General features: G+C 32.8%; 1 protein-coding gene and 1 long non-coding RNA gene across 2 annotated transcripts in view; both read left to right on the forward strand.

The window, feature by feature from the left end:
* The window catches only part of LOC127715730 (uncharacterized), a 45,521-nt gene that overhangs the window by 5,942 nt on the left and 21,709 nt on the right, over positions 1–17,870 (forward strand). The window contains exon 2 of the mRNA XM_052221890.1: positions 13,736–13,899. Coding sequence (XP_052077850.1) covers positions 13,736–13,899 — 164 coding nt within the window. The remainder of the gene's footprint in view (positions 1–13,735; positions 13,900–17,870) is intronic.
* On the forward strand, positions 1,704–8,443 carry LOC127715739 (uncharacterized). Its single transcript, XR_007988635.1, has 2 exons — positions 1,704–1,761; positions 6,865–8,443. It is a non-coding gene; the product is annotated as an uncharacterized LOC127715739 (long non-coding RNA).

Genomic DNA, 17,870 nt, shown 5'->3' on the forward strand with positions numbered 1-17,870 from the left:
AGTGCGTGTAGTTTTTAATCTGACACTGGCAGCATAGTTCTCAAAATGTTTTTCTCTTGATGGTCCTTGTACATGTTGTAGAGAAAATCTGCTGGTCCTATTGCAAAATACCAAAATTGTGTCGATCCTTTTAAAATTTTGGTGGTCAAAACCTTCGAACCACCACTTTTCAAGAACTCTGTAACAGTATGTATGGTTTTTGAATGGTTTTACGCTAGTCATTTTTGGGGCCCTTTATAGCTTGCTGTTCGGTCTGAGCCAAGGCTCTGTGTTGAAGGCCGTACTTTGACCTATAATGGTTTTCATTTAAAATTTTGACTTGGATGGAGAGTTGTCTCATTGGCACTCATACCACATCTTCTTATATCTATTATATATATCTTTCTATGTTTGTCTGAACACCCACTTATTCTGTACTGGTTATTATTGTATCAATCTTAGATTTGAAGGACACATGTAAATGTGATATCAACAGCTTTTGATTTATAAAAAGTATGTTTATGTTTGCAGCCTTGAAACTGTAATTTGCTAGCAGCATATTTATCATTTAGATGAACTTAAAATTAAGTTGATTTCAGAACTTCACACAGCCATGAAATTCTCACCAATTAAAACAATTAAGAAATGAATGCTTCTTTTTGTAATTTTATTGGGGTGTAAAAGTGTTGACTGTAGCATATTTTGTATGAAGCGCTTCATTCTAAAAATGTGTGCACGATCAACACTTTTACAGCCCTATCAAATATTACCAAAAAGAAGCATTCATTTCTTATAATTACATTTTTATGCTAAGACTATGAAAAAAAAGTGTTATCAAGTTTTTTTTTTATTTACCTGTGCACTTTTTTGTGGAACGACGTGTCATTACGAATGTACAACATGTAACATTTCATTTTGGTATGAAGATTAATTTTTGAATAATGCACGATTGTTGTTAGCCAATCAAACTAACGGATTCTTGTGAAACATACATGTAATGTAATTATTGATGGGTAATTAAGTATGTACATGTATCTATCAGAATATATCTGGAATGAAAGTTGAAAAAATACTGCCACTAACATTTGGTACATTTTTGTTTTTTGTATAGTCTGTTTTTGATAACATGATGTTTTTAAAAACATCAGTTGTGCTGGTCTAGATTTGTTTTTATATCAAGTCTGTAGCCATGCCTTGAGTAACTTAAGAATCATGTTTCTAACCTACTGTTCATTTGCTGTTAGACCCAATTAAAATTATATAAACAAACTGAAACATCAAAGTAACTATTGCCCATTCTAGTCTCTATATGTTTAAAACAAATAAAACTATCATTTATATAAAGCATATTGATTCTGGTTAAACAAACTGTCTGTCATCAAAAGCTATCAACATCACTCTCAAGGCTACCCAAATCTATAACCAATTCAATTTAATAGTAAGTTTTTGTGCTTTATGGTAGCTGGTGTACATAAATAGCTATGATTATATTACTCTGAGAATTCACTAATCAACATGATCAATATTGAATAGATACAAATACAGAATGGACAATCATATTATGGATAGACATATATATATATACATACATTGAGGACAGCAGATGTACATTACCAATCTCAGTTTTCTTTTTATAAGACCGCAAAAAAAATTTGCAGTCGTATATTGGTATGACGTTGGCGTCGTCGTCCAAGGACACATTGGTTTTCGCACAAAACCTTTAGTTTAAGTGAATGGATCTCGATGAAATTTTACCATAAGGTTCAACACCACAAAAGGAAGGTTGGGATTGATTTCAGGGGTTATGGTACCAACAGTCAAGGAATTTGGGGCCAAAAATAAGCATTTTTGTAACTTCCAGACAATAACTTGTGTGTTAGTGTATGGATCTCTCTGACATTGTACCACAAGGTTCCATATCACAAAGGGAATGCTGGGATTGATTTTGGGGGTTATTGCCTCAAATTTTAGGAATCAGGGGCCAAAAATGTGCAAAAACAAGCATTTTCCTAGTTTCATGACAATAACTTGTGTGTAAGTGTATGGATCTTTCTGAAATTGTACTACAAGGTTCCATATCACAAAGGAAAAGCTGGAATTGAGTTTGGGCGTAATTGCCCAAAACATTTAGGAACAAGGGGTCAAAAAGGGGCAAAAAATAAGCATTTTTATACGCCCGTTTACGGGACATATTATTGTAAAATGTTGACCGTCTATCCATCCGTCTGTCTGTCCGTCGTCAACATGTCGGACATTAACTCAAAAACGCTTTAACCAATATGCATGAAACTTTGCTGAATTGTTTATATCTATTGACGTGAGTTTCCTTTTGTTTTTATACGCCCGTTTACGGGACGTATTATGGTATACCGTTGTCCGTCCATCATCAACATGTCGGACATTAACTCAAAAACGCTTTAACCAATTTGCATAAAACTTTGGTGAATTGTTTAGATCTTTTGAGGTGAGCTCCCTTTTGTTTTTTATAAATTTTAGATTTTACGTTTCTGAGTTATCGGGTTTTAATCATTAAAAAAAGGGGGATTTTCCAGTTTTCTGACAATAACTCAAGAATGCTTTCACCAACTTGCAAGGAATTGTGGTGAATTGTTTAATTATATCTATTGACATGAGCTCCCTTTCGATTTTTATATATTATAGATTTTATGTTTCCGAGTTACAGGGTTTTATTCATAAAAAAGGGGGATTTTCCAGTTTTCGGACAAAAACTCAAAAATGCTTTCAGCAGTTCTTATGAAACTTCGGTGAATTGTTTATATCTATTGATGTAAGCTCCGTTTAGAATTTTATAAATTTTACATTTTACATTTCTGAGTTATGGGGTTTTACTCATTAAAAAAGGTGTGAATTTTCCAGTTTTGGGACGATAACTCAAAATTGCTGTCAGCAATTCTCATGAAACTTTGGTGAATTGTTTATATCTATTGATGTAAGCTCCCTTTACATTTTCATAAATTTCTAATATGACATTGAGAATTAATTGAACTTTAATTGTTTATAGTCTGACAACAGATTTACCAAGTATTGCGCAACAGCACAGTGTATTGCACAACAGCAAGAAATCTTTAATTGAATATAAAATCAATTCATATAACCAATTTCAAGTTCTTTGACCACATTTATTCAGAAACCTATAATACGTCAAATATTTAATACAATCCAAATTCAGACCTTTATCAAGCTTGAATATTGTGTCCATTTTTGCCCCAACTATTCAGGGTTAGACCTCTGTGGGCGTTTCCAGCTGCACTCAGCGAAGCAGTTTATTTATAAATTTCGGATTTACTGTTTCCCAGTTTTTTGGTTTTATTCATTAATAAAGGGGTGATTTTCCAGTTTTTTGACAAAAACTCAAAAACAATTTCATTAATTTGCCAGAAACTTTGGTGAATTGTTTATTTCTAACGACATTCATGAGCTCCCTTTTGATTTTTGTAAATTTTAGACTATAGTTTTCCGATTTATGGGGTTTTATTCATTACAAAAAGGGGGATTTTCCTCTTTTCGGACAATAACTCCAAAACACTTTAACCAATATGCATGAAACTTTGCTGAATTGTTTATGTCTGTTGACATGAGCTCCCTTTCGTTTTTTATAAATTTTAGATGTACCGTTACCGAGTTTTGGGGTTTTATTCATTAAAAAAAGGAGGGATTTTCCAGTTTTTGGACAATAACTCAAAAACAGTTTCACCAATTTGCCAGAAACTTTGGTGAATTGTTTATTTCTATCGACATGAGCTCCCTTCTGATTTTTATAAATTTTAGATTATAGTTTTCCGATTTATGGGGTTTTATTCATTACAAAAAGGGGGATTTTCCACTTTTCAGACAATAACTCAAAAATGCTTTGAACAGTCTTCATGAAACTTTGCTGAATTGTTTACATCTATTGACGTGACTTCCCTTTTGATTTTTTTAAATTTCAGTTTTTACGTTACCGATTTATTGGGCTGTATTCATTAAATGAGAGGGGATTTCCCAATTTTCTGTTAATAACTCAAAAATGATTTGAGCAGTAATTTTTTTCATAAATTTCTGTTATGTGTGGAACTTTATTTTTTTTATTTATAGTCTGATAACAGATTTACTAAGTATTGCGCAACAGCACAGTGTATTGCACAACAGCAAGAAATCTTTAATTGAATATAAATTCAATTCATATAACCAATTTCAAGTTCTTTGACTACATTTATTCAGAACCTATAATATGTCAAATATTTAATAACAATCCAAATTCAGACCTTTATCAAGCTTGAATATTGTGTCCATTTTTGCCCCAACTGTTCAGGGTTAGACCTCTGCGGGCATATCCAGCTGCACTCAGAGAAGCAGTTTATTCTAGTTTCCAGACAATAACTTGTGTGTAAGTGTATGGATCTTTATGAAATTGTACTACAAGGTTCCATATCACAAAGGGAAAGCTGGGTTTGAGTTTGGGGGTAATTGCCCTAAACGTTTAGGAATTTGGGGCCAAAAAACAAGCATTTTCTAGTTTCCAGACAATAACTTGTGTTCAAGTGTATGGATCTCTCTGAAATTGTACTGCAAGGTACCATACCACTAAGGGAAGGCTGGGATTGAGTTTGGAGGTGATGAATCATAAGGGGGTTCAAAAAATTTGGGGAGGGATTTTTTTTCCCTTTTTTTTTTCTTTAAAATTTTCCATTTTAAGTTGGTTATTTCTGATTTATATATAAAAGCAAATAATAATGATATGGTTTGTATAGGTAAATTAAATTTTTTTAAGTCCTTAGACCACATTCATTCTGTGTCAGAAACCTATGCTGTGTCAAATATTTAATCACAATCCAAATTCAGAGCTGTATCAAGCTTGAATGTTGTGTCCATACTTGCCCCAACTGTTCAGGGTTTGACCTCTGCGGTCGTATCAAGCTGTGCCCAGCGGAGAATTTTATTGAAACTTTGAAAGGCGAGAGATATTAGGTTAAATGGTAAAGATTTGAAAATAAAACCGGTTTAAAGTTCAATTATTTTCAACTTATAAATTGCTACATGTAATTAGATTTTAATGTTTTTATTTTTTGATTTGCCTCGAAGGAGTCAAAAAGCTAGACTCAGGAATGCTGTTTATGATGTCTTTAACAATTTCTTAAATTTGTGATAAGGTTAGTTTTAGGGGAACCACGAATGGTAAATCAATAATGTTTGGTTTTCAGTTGAAGCAGCATTGGCACATCTCATTTCCATGGAGATTATTTGGCCCTGCACTCTCAGTCAATGGTCTATGACTTTGAAACTTTTGCATAGTGAACAATTGTTAGAATTTATGATTTTGTCAGTTTAAGGGGAACCACTTACATGAGTTATGACAATGATCTGTTAATTTTTTTGTTTTGTTTTTTTAAAATAATGAATACGATGATTATGAAGATGGATGTGTATAACGAACTTGACTGGCTATAAAGCCCTGGCACTGTCAGCTAATCTAATGAATAAGATAAGATATTTTATTATGCCCCCGCCGAAGCAGAGGGGGCATTAAGTTATACCCTTGTCCGTCCGTACGTCCCAAAATTGGTTTCCTTTCTCTAACTTAAGTTTGCTTCAACCAAATGTTATCAAACTTGTACACAATGTTTATTACCACAAAACACAGATCAAGTTTGAATTTTTGTGGTGTCACTTTAACCGTTCTAGAGTTATGCCCCTTTGTAAATGGAAAAATTGCTAAATTTTTCATTTCCGTTCTCTAACTTAAGTTTGCCTCATCCAAATGTTATGAAACTTATACACCATGCTTATTACCACAATACACAGATCTCTGTTCTAGAGATATGCCCCTTTGTAAATGGAAAAATTATTCCAGTAATTTTCAAAATTGGAGTTATCTTCCTTTGTCCATGATTATAGTTAAATCAACTACAATCAATGCTTTATACAATGCAATGTATAATTTTGCCTTCCACTGATAAAACACAGATCAAGTTGAATTTGGGTAGTGTCACTTTAACTATTATTGAGTTATGCCCCTTTATAAATCGAAAAATTGCAAAATTTTTAGTTTCCATTCTGTAACTTAAGTTTGCCCCAACCAAACATTATGAAACCTATATACCATACTCATTACCACAAAACTAAGATCATGTACAAATATTGTTTCTGTTCTCTAACTTTAGTTTGCCTCAACCAAATGTTATTAAATTTATACGCAATGCTTATTACTGCATAATACAGATTAAGTACGAAATTCGGTGGCGTCACTTTTAACATTCTTGAGTTATGTCCCTGTATAAACATAAAAATTGCTGAATTTTTCGTTTCCGTTCTCTAACTTTAGTTTGTCGCAACCAAATGTAATAAAACTTATACACAGCCATTCTACATGTGTTCTAGAGTTATGCGTGTTAACAAATAGAAAAATTGTTGAATTTTTTCGTTTCTGTTCTCTACTTAAGTTAGCCTCAACCAAATGTTATGAGACTTACACACAATGCTTATTACCACAAAACTCAGATCAAATTCAAATTTGGGTAGCGTCACTTTTACCATTCTTCAGTTATGTCCCTTTATAACTATATGATATGCAAGCAGGGGCATCATCTGTGTCCACATGTGGACACAATCCACATTTATTCCAATTAAAGGGCCCACGAAGAGCAAAGTAATTTATTACACTTTCAGGACTATTGGCTATATTGTGGTGGTCAGATTTTTTTATACGACCGCAAAAAAATTTTTGTGGTCGTATATTGGTATGACGTTGGCGTCGTCGTCGTCGTTGTCGTCGTCGTCGTCCGGCGTCGTCGTCCGAATACACATTAGTTTTCGCACTCTAACTTTAGTTTAAGTGAATGGATCTCATTGAAATTTTACCATAAGGATCAATACCACAAAAGGAAGGTGGGGATTGATTTTGGGGGTTATGGTACTAACAGTTAAGGAATTAGGGGCCAAAAGGGGCCAAAAATAAGCATTTTTGTAACTTCCAGACATAACTTGTGTGTAAGTGTATGGATCTCTCTGACATTGTACCACAAGGTTCCATATCACAAAGGGAATGCTGGGATTGATTTTGGGGGTAATTGTCTCCAAATTTTAGGAATTAGGGGCCAAAAAGGGGCAAAAAACAAGCATTTTTCTAGTTTCATGACAATAACTTGCTTGTAAGTGTATGGATCTTTATGAAATTGTACTACAAGGTTCCATATCACAAAGGGAATACTGGGATTGATTTTTGGGGTAATTTCCTCCAAATATTAGGAATTAGGGGCAAAAAAGGGGCAAAAAACAAGCATTTTTCTAGTTTCATGACAATAACTTGTTTGTAAGTGTATGGATCTTTATGAAATTGTACTACAAGGTTCCATATCACAAAGGGAAGGCTGGGATTGATTTTGGGGGTTTTCACTCAAAATTTTAGTAATTAGGGGCCAGAAAAGGGCAAAAAAAAACATGCATTTTTCTAGTTTCAGGACAATAACTTGTGTGTAAGTGTATGGATCTTTATGAAATTGTACTGCAAGGTTCCATATCACAAAGGGAAAGCTGGAATTGAGTTTGGGGGTAATTGCCCTAAACGTTTAGGAATTTGGGGCCAAAAAGGGGCCAAAAAACAAGCATTTTTCTAGTTTCCAGACAATAACTTGTGTTCAAGTGTATGAATCTCTCTGAAATTGTAGTGCAAGGTACCATACCACAAAGGGAAAGCTGGGATTGAGTTTGGGGGCGGTGAATCATAAGGGGGTTAAAAAAATTGGGGGGGGATTTTTTTTTTCCTTTTTTTTCTTTAACATTTTCCATTTTAAATTGGTTATTTCTGATTTATATATAAAAGCAAATAATAATGATATGGTTTGAATAGGCATACATGTGAACCTCCCGACAGGAGTACAATAATCCCGTTTTCAGGGGTCTCCTCCCGACCTCCCGTTGAAGAGGAAAAATCCCGTGTATGAAATTTTTCATGAATGAAAAATTTCTGCCCAACATATCATCTCAGGCATCTGGTGTAACTGACATTACCTGAAGTTATATTTTACCTGTAAATCAATTAACATGCATAATTATATGGCTTCACTTGTCAGCTTGGGTGTCAAACATACTGGTAAGCAACGATTTTTACCTCAGGCTAACTGCCGTTGTGTAACAAAAACTGTGTATTTATTGGGTTACTTCCCTTGATTTATCCTGTTTTAAGTTACTTTCCTTTTAATAATGAAAATTTTTAAAAGAATATCAATAAAATATAAATTGAACAAATAATCATAAAAGGATGGTTATTAAATGATTTTAAATGTCTTAGGACAAATAAAAAAATAATAATTTGAAAATTATTTGAGGATTCTATACTTCCTTTTAAGGCTTAAATTGAAATTTATATAATAACTATGACCCTAACTTTACAGATAGAATGAATTTCTGAGTTTGCAAATAAAAACTATTTGCAAGAGAAAAAAAAAATAAATAAAAACTATTTGCAGACAGCTAAAAAAACGTTCTGGTTGCAATGATTGTTTTATAGAATATGAAGTAAAAAATTTAAAGAACATACTGGAAAAAAACAATGTTAGATTGAACATGTAGAATATAAAGATGGAGAAACTTTATAAGTACAAGGGTACTATAAACATAATAAATTGGATGGAAAGTTGAAGAAAACACACTTTAAAAGACCATTTTTACAGCACACGGTTACATTTACAACAAAATTAATGTCGATTAAAAACCTCCTGATCTGAGTCCTAATCTCCTGACCAAAATTTCCCAATCTCCTGATCTGAGTTTCACAGTCCATCACATGTATGAATAGGTAAATTGAAAATTTTTAAGTTCTTAGACCACTTTCATTCTGTGTCAGAAACCTATGCTGTGTCAAATATTTATTTACAATCCAAATTCAGTGCTGTATCAAGCTTGAATGTTGTGTCCATACTTGCCCCAACTGTTCAGGGTTCGACCTCTGCGGTCGTATCAAGCTGCGCCCCAGCGGAGCATTTTATTGTTGGTGGCAGAAGCATCAGTCCCCAGAGAGAACAATGAACTTCGGTAGGAATACGACTATGACAATCCTCAAATCATAAATGAATACGATAGATAAACATGTTAGAATGCTGTTAAAGATAATTTTGAAACGTTTTATTTTAATGCAATGTATTTTAATATATATTTATTTGATTTACTTGGATTGATGTTTCCCTGATGTCTAAATCAGGCAAATATCAGGTGATAGAAAGCTGTATATATGTTATTGACTTAACCTATTAATTTGTAATACATTTATATGGTGATGATATATATATATTTTAATATGAATGATTATCTAGAGCTCCCATACTGATAGGGTTTTGATTCTTCTATATATGTGTCATTTTTGTGATATCTTTGCCAGTAGTAAATGCACTTACTTGGTTCAAAAGGTTATTTGATAAGTTCTTTCACTTTTAAATTTTAACTATCAGAGCTCCAGATAAGCTGCGTATTTGCGTGATCACGCAATAAAAATAATTAAAAACCCAATGCAATTGCCCATTGCAGGGTTCAATAACCCAATTAATTCAAAGGAAAACCCAATTATATGCCAAAAACATGGGTTCTTAACGCTTTTATTCGCTATCGTTTGCGTTATTTACCCTTACTTGATTACAGTCGTCGCGTAAATCTATTTTTATAATATTTATAATTGGAAATGTCCTTTCGTTCTAAAAATAGAGCCCTGCATCAAGTAGCTGTAATGGGTCCCTGTTGGAATTTTCCGTTGCTCAAAAGGTACACGTGTTTATGAAAACATTTCGATCTTCTCGGCGTTTATCCAATTAGCGTGTGACATGCTGTCATATTTTTTCGAATTGCTCGGGCATTATCATAACATACAATGAATTAAAACGAAAGTAAATGTCCGGTAAAAATATTGAATAGAAGCATGTTTTCGGCTTCTTTTTGATAGCTGAGGGAAAGTTATGATGATAACAAGACTCAGCTATAGTGATTTTAGGAAGCGGCAATTGAACGCACGGGCGTGTTTGCGTACCATAACGAGAACATTGCTAGAGCGATAATCACGGGGTTCCGTCAAAAAAGAAATCAGTTGGAAAAAGTGAAAGGCCAAATCAATTATGACATGATATGTAGTTTGAAAGCATCGGAAACCACAAGTTCTGATAAGGGACAACTTAACCCAGATTTATGTAAATTGAATTAAACGAAAACAGTTTATATATTATTTCTTTTCATTTTAGTTGATGAGTGAATACACATATCCGTTTTTTACGTCAATGCAGCTTGACACTTTCTTTGTTTTTGGTCTAATTGTTCAGATGTTTAAGATAGTTGTCTTATTGGCAAGTGCAGTATAACATTGTCATTTATTTACTTGATGTTGCAGAATTATTTGTAAATTTAAGTTGAATGTGGTCTCCGTCATTATAAATCACCCTATAAACCTCAAGGTTTTGGGGGTATATCTTAAATCTGGAAACTACTTTTATTTTTATTAAAAAGTAGATCTGGCAAAACTTTCTTACAGCACCTAAATTTCACATATATTACACAAAAATCTAAACACTTAGCCACACCTACCCCAACTATAATTAAATAGTAGGGTGATCATATGGGATCTAGAAAGGCAATTAGTTCCTGTCCAACTAGTGACACCAGCTGCAGTTTACATAAGTTTTGAGAAAATACAAAACTGACAGAACGTTTAAAACGGTACACAAATTAAATGTACAATTGCTCGTCAGTGAATAAACCAAATAAAACAGCTAGCACATATTCTACAAAGAAAGAAACACATTTAAGATGGAAACACATCTGGGGTTGATATAATGTGATTATAACATGCCTAAATATTCAATATTGTGTTGATGAAAAAACCCAATACATTAAGGAGCTTGGTGGTGAAAAACCCAATTTGATATTTGCTTGAGGGGTGAATTGGAATTGATAATGCAATTAAAAAACTTTATCACCCAATTACATAAAAAAATGGTGGGTAAAAACCCCAATTTGTGAATTCTTATCTGGAGCTCTGTAACTATGGAAAAAAAAGTTTTATCATGATAGTAACTTTTATGCCACCTTTTAAGGTAGCACTATTCTTTTTGTCTATGAACATGCAAGCATTCCTTCGTCATGCTCCAAAGAGACTGAGAGGCGAAAGATACCAAAAGGATATTCATTTGAACTCATAAGTTGAAAACAAACCGACAATGCCATGGCATAAAACGAAAAATGATGAAAAGACAAACAACAGTACATTGTACACAAAACACACCATAGAATACTAAAGACTGAGCAAAACAAACAGAGGTGTTACATTTTCTGGTGGGTTTGAACCCACCCCTGCTGAAAAATTGTTATTTTCAGTCTATTTTTAAATTTTAATACGAATTTAAATTAAGTGGTTGAGAGATGAACATTGACCAGACTGTGTTTCTTTGTCATTCAATTATTACCTTGTAGTTACAGCAGTCCATCCATACTGACTGGAAGTTTAAGTAAATGTGACTTGATTGTCTTGCTGGGGAATTATAATTGGCTAGCCAGGTCTGTCTAAACGTCGGTTTTTAGGGATTTCTTACAAAACAGTGACCTAGATGTTAAAGTCCAGATTTTTTTTGACGTATTATACCTCTTTGTTTTCCTGTACCACTTATGCATATATTTAGGATAATATTTAATAACTACGGCGCATACCATTAACGTAGTGGCCATCAAATGACTAACACCCCCACCTTATTTTGGCTACTTTTAACATTTTTCCACTTTTAAACTCTCAGAAGGGCATTTTAGATGTCATATTTTTGTAAAAACAAATCTGGGACGAACTTATGGACCGTGAATGGCATGGTTGAACTCCCTGCTGTCAACACAGTTCAGCTGGGGCAGTTCTAAAAAAGTATGGAGGGTCATACGGGCCATCAAAGAGTGGCAGTTGCTATCACAACTACAGGCTGGATTGGGGGTGAAGGGGTTAAGCAAAGAACAATTGTCTTTTTACAATCCAAGATGGCTTTATACAGTTTATCTATCTTAGGTCCATGTCATTTGGACTCTGTTGGATAGTCTCATTGTGAATCAAACCACATATATTATTTTATATTAATATGAGAAAGTTTGTTATTATAAAATTTATACATGTACAGTGAGCATGATGTGAAGTTTGACATTACATGATATCTCATTATTATACTATAATTATATGTAGAGATAAAACTAATTTGAATTTTAATGTACTGCCAAGAGCATGTAATAGATAAATGAATTTTTACTGTAAGGATTTTTTTTTATCACAGAATAATTTTGCTAGTGCCAAAACTAAAGAATATCACTCACAAATCTGCGTGTTCTTTTTAACAAGACTAATGATTTCTTGCCTCTAACAATGCATATTACGTAATATTATATACATGATATAATTGATAGAAGAAATCACTTTACACAAGTAGAAATCGTTTTGTACTAGAGTTTGTATATCACTTGCTTTCAAGATGCAGTTTGTTTTTAAACAATTAAAAGAGTGCCTTCTGTACTTCTGAGGCTTATAAAACTCCTCTTGTAGATGAGAAATATATGAATTGCAAAGTTTCCTAAAGCATAAATGATTGTTTTGCCATAAGTTTGACAACAGAAAATGATATTTCATTTTATAAGGTTTGCATTTGACCTCATTAATTGACCTAGGCATGATGATTAGTGAACACTTTCATATGAAAAATGGTAAAATTCTTAAAAAATGGTAAAATTGTTACAAATTACTCAAAATTACTCATATGATCATCAATATGAAGGAAAAAAGACTTTTCAAACGATACTTTACGATTAAAATTTAAGAAACTTTACCATTAACATTTAAGAAACTTTACCATTAGCATTTAAGATACTTTACCATTAACATTTAAGATACTTTACCATTAACATTTAAGATACTTTACCATTAACATTTAACATTTAAGATACTTTACCATTAACATTTAAGATACTTTACCATCATGACCATTAACATTTAAGACACTTTACCATTAACATTTATACTTTATGAAGCACTTGTTCTCAATGATTTTAATTTGTAGATTTATTAATTAGGTCTTTCCACCTTTCCGTGGAAAGACCTATTGGTTTTCTTCTGATTATTTTTTTCTTCTTCCGCCTAATTTTTTTCTTGCGGTGTATTTTTGTTTCAAAAGATGTCGCTTAGTTTTTTGGTATATGATATCATACAGTCTATACGCTTTTGAAACTGACCCTGTTTAACCGAACACTTTTCTTTGTAAGAGTTATCTCCCCAAACACTGTTGGGGTCAAGGTCAAAGGTTGATTCGACGTTCTATATTTTGACCTTTGCTTTTACCTCATATATATACATGATAAAGCCATGGGACTTTTTGCATTAGGTTGCAAGCCATTTGACCTTGAAAAAGCCACCCGGAAGTGACCTTTTGTAAACCGGAAGTAGCTATTTATTGTACTAAATTAATGTAAAAGTATATAGAACTATATATTTTTGGAATCAGTGTCAAGTAAACTATCAAACAATACCGGAAGTGACATTTTTTTAACCGGTAGTCAAAAATTATCTCCCTTATTAATTTTTTTTTGTATAGAAACCATATATTTTTCGAATAAGCGTACATTAAGCTGTCATTTGACGCTGGAATTGACATTTAAAACCTAATTTTAATATTTTTCATATCAAAATAGATCCTTACTGGTGGAAAGACCTTCAATTGTTCTCTGAACAATTGGTTTTTAATTGTCTCTGTTTCTGTTTCAGATGAAGAATTGGTATTCAAAGACAAAGCTCAGGCCCTACAGGCTGTCAAAAAGTATGCTGGTGCCAGGTTTAAAGTGTTCAAATCAAGACAAGATGCCAGGCTTTTCAGTCAGTCTTCAGCTGATGAACCTTCACCATCACCATGGAAACCTTCATCACCAAAGGTTAAAGTTGTTATCAAATTTATTGATTTTGAAGAAAAGTTGTTTTCTTTGTTTAAGTACAGGATTTAAAATCAATCTGTTTCTTCAGTTATAAGCGATGTGCATGCATTTGAAATATATTCTCAACATCCCCAAATGAATTAAAATCTAACTTTGCTTGATACATTTATATAGTGAATTGACAAACAATATATGGTTATTTAGGAAATTGTTCATATTTTTAAATGCATATCAAGATGAATTCGTAAAAAGTTTAAACTAATTTTCCTGGTTAGATCTTTCTCAGAAAATTCAAGTTACAAGTCTGCTATATTTGGTAGAATGATTTAAAGGTATACATATCTGTCTGACAGGGTTCATCTGACCTTGACCTCATTTACATGGTTTTTTGGTCAAAGTTTACTAAATCTCACATGAGAAATCAAAGCTACTTTAATACATCATAAAATGCATATATATATAATACCCGTATGTACAATATTTACAAATATTTAGAGAGGACTTGCTCTGTATAGAAAATAATGCATGACTTTTAAGACTAGTGAATTAAAGATAACTTCCTGATGTAGATAAAGTTATCTACCATTTTAGTAGGAAAAAACATTTCTTTATCATATATCTTTTAAAGTAAAAATTCAAGCACTCTTATTTGTATTTCCTTGACAACTAAAAAAGTCAAGATATTTATCAGTTTTATATCTTTTTACAGTGATTTAAATTTGAAGATTATTGGAAATTTGCCATTAATCTGTGTTATAATATTGAGAAATATATGTGATCTAGTCAACTATTCAACTATTTTCGTAGGTGTTTTTGAACATCAATAATTATAAGAAATAAACCAAATCATGACACAAAGAGTTAATAACTACCTTCATTCAAATATCAAGAACACATATGTTGGTAATAAAGCTAATAGATTTTTATGCCCCAGCCGTAGAGGAAGGGGCATTAAGTTTTACCCTTGTCTGTCTGTATGTCCGTATGTCCCGAAATTGGTTTCCGTTCTCTAACTTAAGTTTGCCTCAACCAAATGATATGAAATTTATACACAATGCTTATTACCACAAAAAACAGATGAAGTTTGAATTTGGGTGGCATCACTTTTACCTTTCTAGAGTTATGCCCTTTACAGATGGAAAAATTGCTGAATTTTTCGTTTCCGTTCTCTAACTTAAGTTTGCCTCGACCAAATGTTATGAGACATATACACAATGCTTATTACCACAAAACTCAGATCAAGTACAAATTTGAGTACCATCACTTTTACTGTTCTTGAGTTATGTCCCTTTATAACATAATATGCAAGGGGTATCATCTGTGTCCCATGGACACATTCCCCCTTTATTTTCTTCAAAATTATTGTTTGAGCAGAACAAATAAAATGCATTTCCTTTAAATTGAATGTAATTAACTGTATTTTAATATAAAGTTTATTCTTTATATAAGTATATAAATGATAACATAGGCATTTAAAAATTACCCATGTACTTTTGATTTGTCTAGAATTTGAAATAGAATAGCTTGATACATTTATAAGCTTTTAATATAGGTTTGTATTTGTCGACTGTAAGTTTTCATGATAAGGCCAGTTTCTCAGATTCTGCAACTCATAAGTGTGGGTTTTGCTCATTGTTGAAGGCTGTACGGTGACCTATAGTTGTTAACTTCAACCTCATTTCATCTCTGTTGGAGAGTTGTCTCATTGGCAGTCATACCACATCCTTTTATTTTTACATCTATAATTGTTGTTAAGAAGGATTGGAAGAAGTACATGTCTCTCTAACTTTTATCTCATTTTCATTTATCATCAATAATATTCAGTTTATGTCAAACTTTATCTTATAGACTTCAACATAAGATTCAATTATAATTACATTTGTAGTAATTTAGGAAGGCGACACATTTCGCCATGTGCACACTCTTGTTTTATTCAATGATCAAAGAAACTGAATTTTGGAATACTATGATCCAACTTCCAAGCATGCCAAGGACTTGACATAATTCATAAGTGTTTCTATCGTTTTTTATATAGATTAGACCGTTGGTTTTCCTATTTTAATTGTTTTACACTAGTCATTTTGGGGCCCTTTATAGCTTGCTGTTCGGTGTGAGCCAAGGCTCCATGTTGAAGGCCGTACTTTGACCTATAATTGTTTACTTTTTACACATTCTGACTTGGATGGATAGTTGTCTCATTGGCACTCATACTTCATCTTCTTATTTATATACACAGCTGATACAGTATAACTTAGTAAATGTTATCCTGTGGTATTTCTGTCACACAAATAAAATCATATGGAATTGTGTTAAGTATGATAGATTTGGATTCAACACAGGCTTTGACAAGATTTCATGTGCCAATAAAGTTAACTATATCATTTTCTGTCATCAAAAGCTAATTAAGGTTAAACATGTTCATGTTAAACAAGTTGTTTGATCATTTCTGCCATAGTGAATCTTCAGTGTCATTATGCAAATGATTTACATGTGAATGATGTATAATTCATGGTATTAATTTTCACTATTTTCAAACAAAACCATGATGGAATTGCATTAAAAGAGATTTGCATTTTGATTAATTTCTAATTATATCACTGAAGGACATTTTTCATAGGATCTGCATCTTCAAAAATATTATGTTTTTCAGTCTGTGCGTCCGTTCTTTCGTCCATTAGTTTGTTCGTTCATCCGTTCGTTTGTTTGTCCATCCGTCCGTCTGTCCCACTTCAGGTTAAAGTTTTTTGTCAAGGTAGTTTTTGATGAACCTATGATATGATCTTTTTAATTTAAATGCCAAATTAGAGTTTTGACCCCAATTTCACGGTCCACTGAACATAAAAAATGATAGTGCCTGCTTCAGGTTAAAGTTTTTGGTCAAGGAAGTTTTTGATGAAGTTGAAGTCCAATCAACTTGAAACCTAGTACACATGCTCCCTATGATATGATGTTTCTAATTTTAATGCCAAACTAGAGTTTTGACCCCAATTTCACAGTCCACTGAACATAGAAAATGATAGTGTGAGTGGGGCATCTGTGTACTATGGACACATTCTTGTTATGAAATATAATTAATATATAAGATGGACAAATGCTTGAAGGATTTATTTATTGATTAATAGGAGTGTAACATGTATGTACCTCAACTACTAAAATCTGGTTTCTAAACTTCTGTAAAAATTATAACTCTAGCTACATGTATTTCTCTAAGGTACCAATTTTTGTCGAGCCTGCGACTTTTGTCGCAGAAAGCTCGACATAGGGATAGTGATCCGGCGGCGGCGTTAGTTAACTTCTTAAAAGCTTTATATTTTAGAAGGTGGAAGACCTGGATGCTTCATACTTTGTATATGGATGCCTCATGTTACGAAGTTTCCGTCAGTCACATGTCCAATGACCTTGACCTCATTTTCATGGTTCAGTGACTACTTGAAAAAAAAGTTAAGATTTTTTGTAATGTTAAATTCTTTCTTATTATAAGTAATAGGATAACTATATTTGGTATGTGCGTACCTTGCAAGGTCCTCATGCCTATCAGACAGTTTTCACTTGACCTCGACCTCATTTCATGGATCAGTGAACAAGGTTAAGTTTTGGTGGTCAAGTCCATATCTCAGATACTATAAGCAAAAGGTCTAGTATATTCGGTGTATGGAAGGACTGTAAGGTGTACATGTCCAACTGGCAGGTGTCATCTGACCTTGACCTCATTTTCATGGTTCAGTGGTTATAGTTAAGTTTTTGTGTTTTGGTCCGTTTTTCTTATACTGTATGCAATAGGTCTACTATATTTGGTGTATGGAATGATTGTAAGGTGTACATGTCTAGCTGGCAGGTGTCATCTGACCTTGACCTCATTTTCATGGTTCAGTGGTTATAGTTAAGTTTTTGTGTTTTGGTCCATTTTTCTTATACTTTATGCAATAGGTCTACTATATTTAGTGTATGGAATGATTGTAAGGTGTACATGT

The sequence above is a fragment of the Mytilus californianus genome, unplaced genomic scaffold, assembly GCF_021869535.1.
Source record: "Mytilus californianus isolate M0D057914Y unplaced genomic scaffold, xbMytCali1.0.p SCAF_9, whole genome shotgun sequence".
NCBI lineage: Eukaryota > Metazoa > Mollusca > Bivalvia > Mytilida > Mytilidae > Mytilus > Mytilus californianus.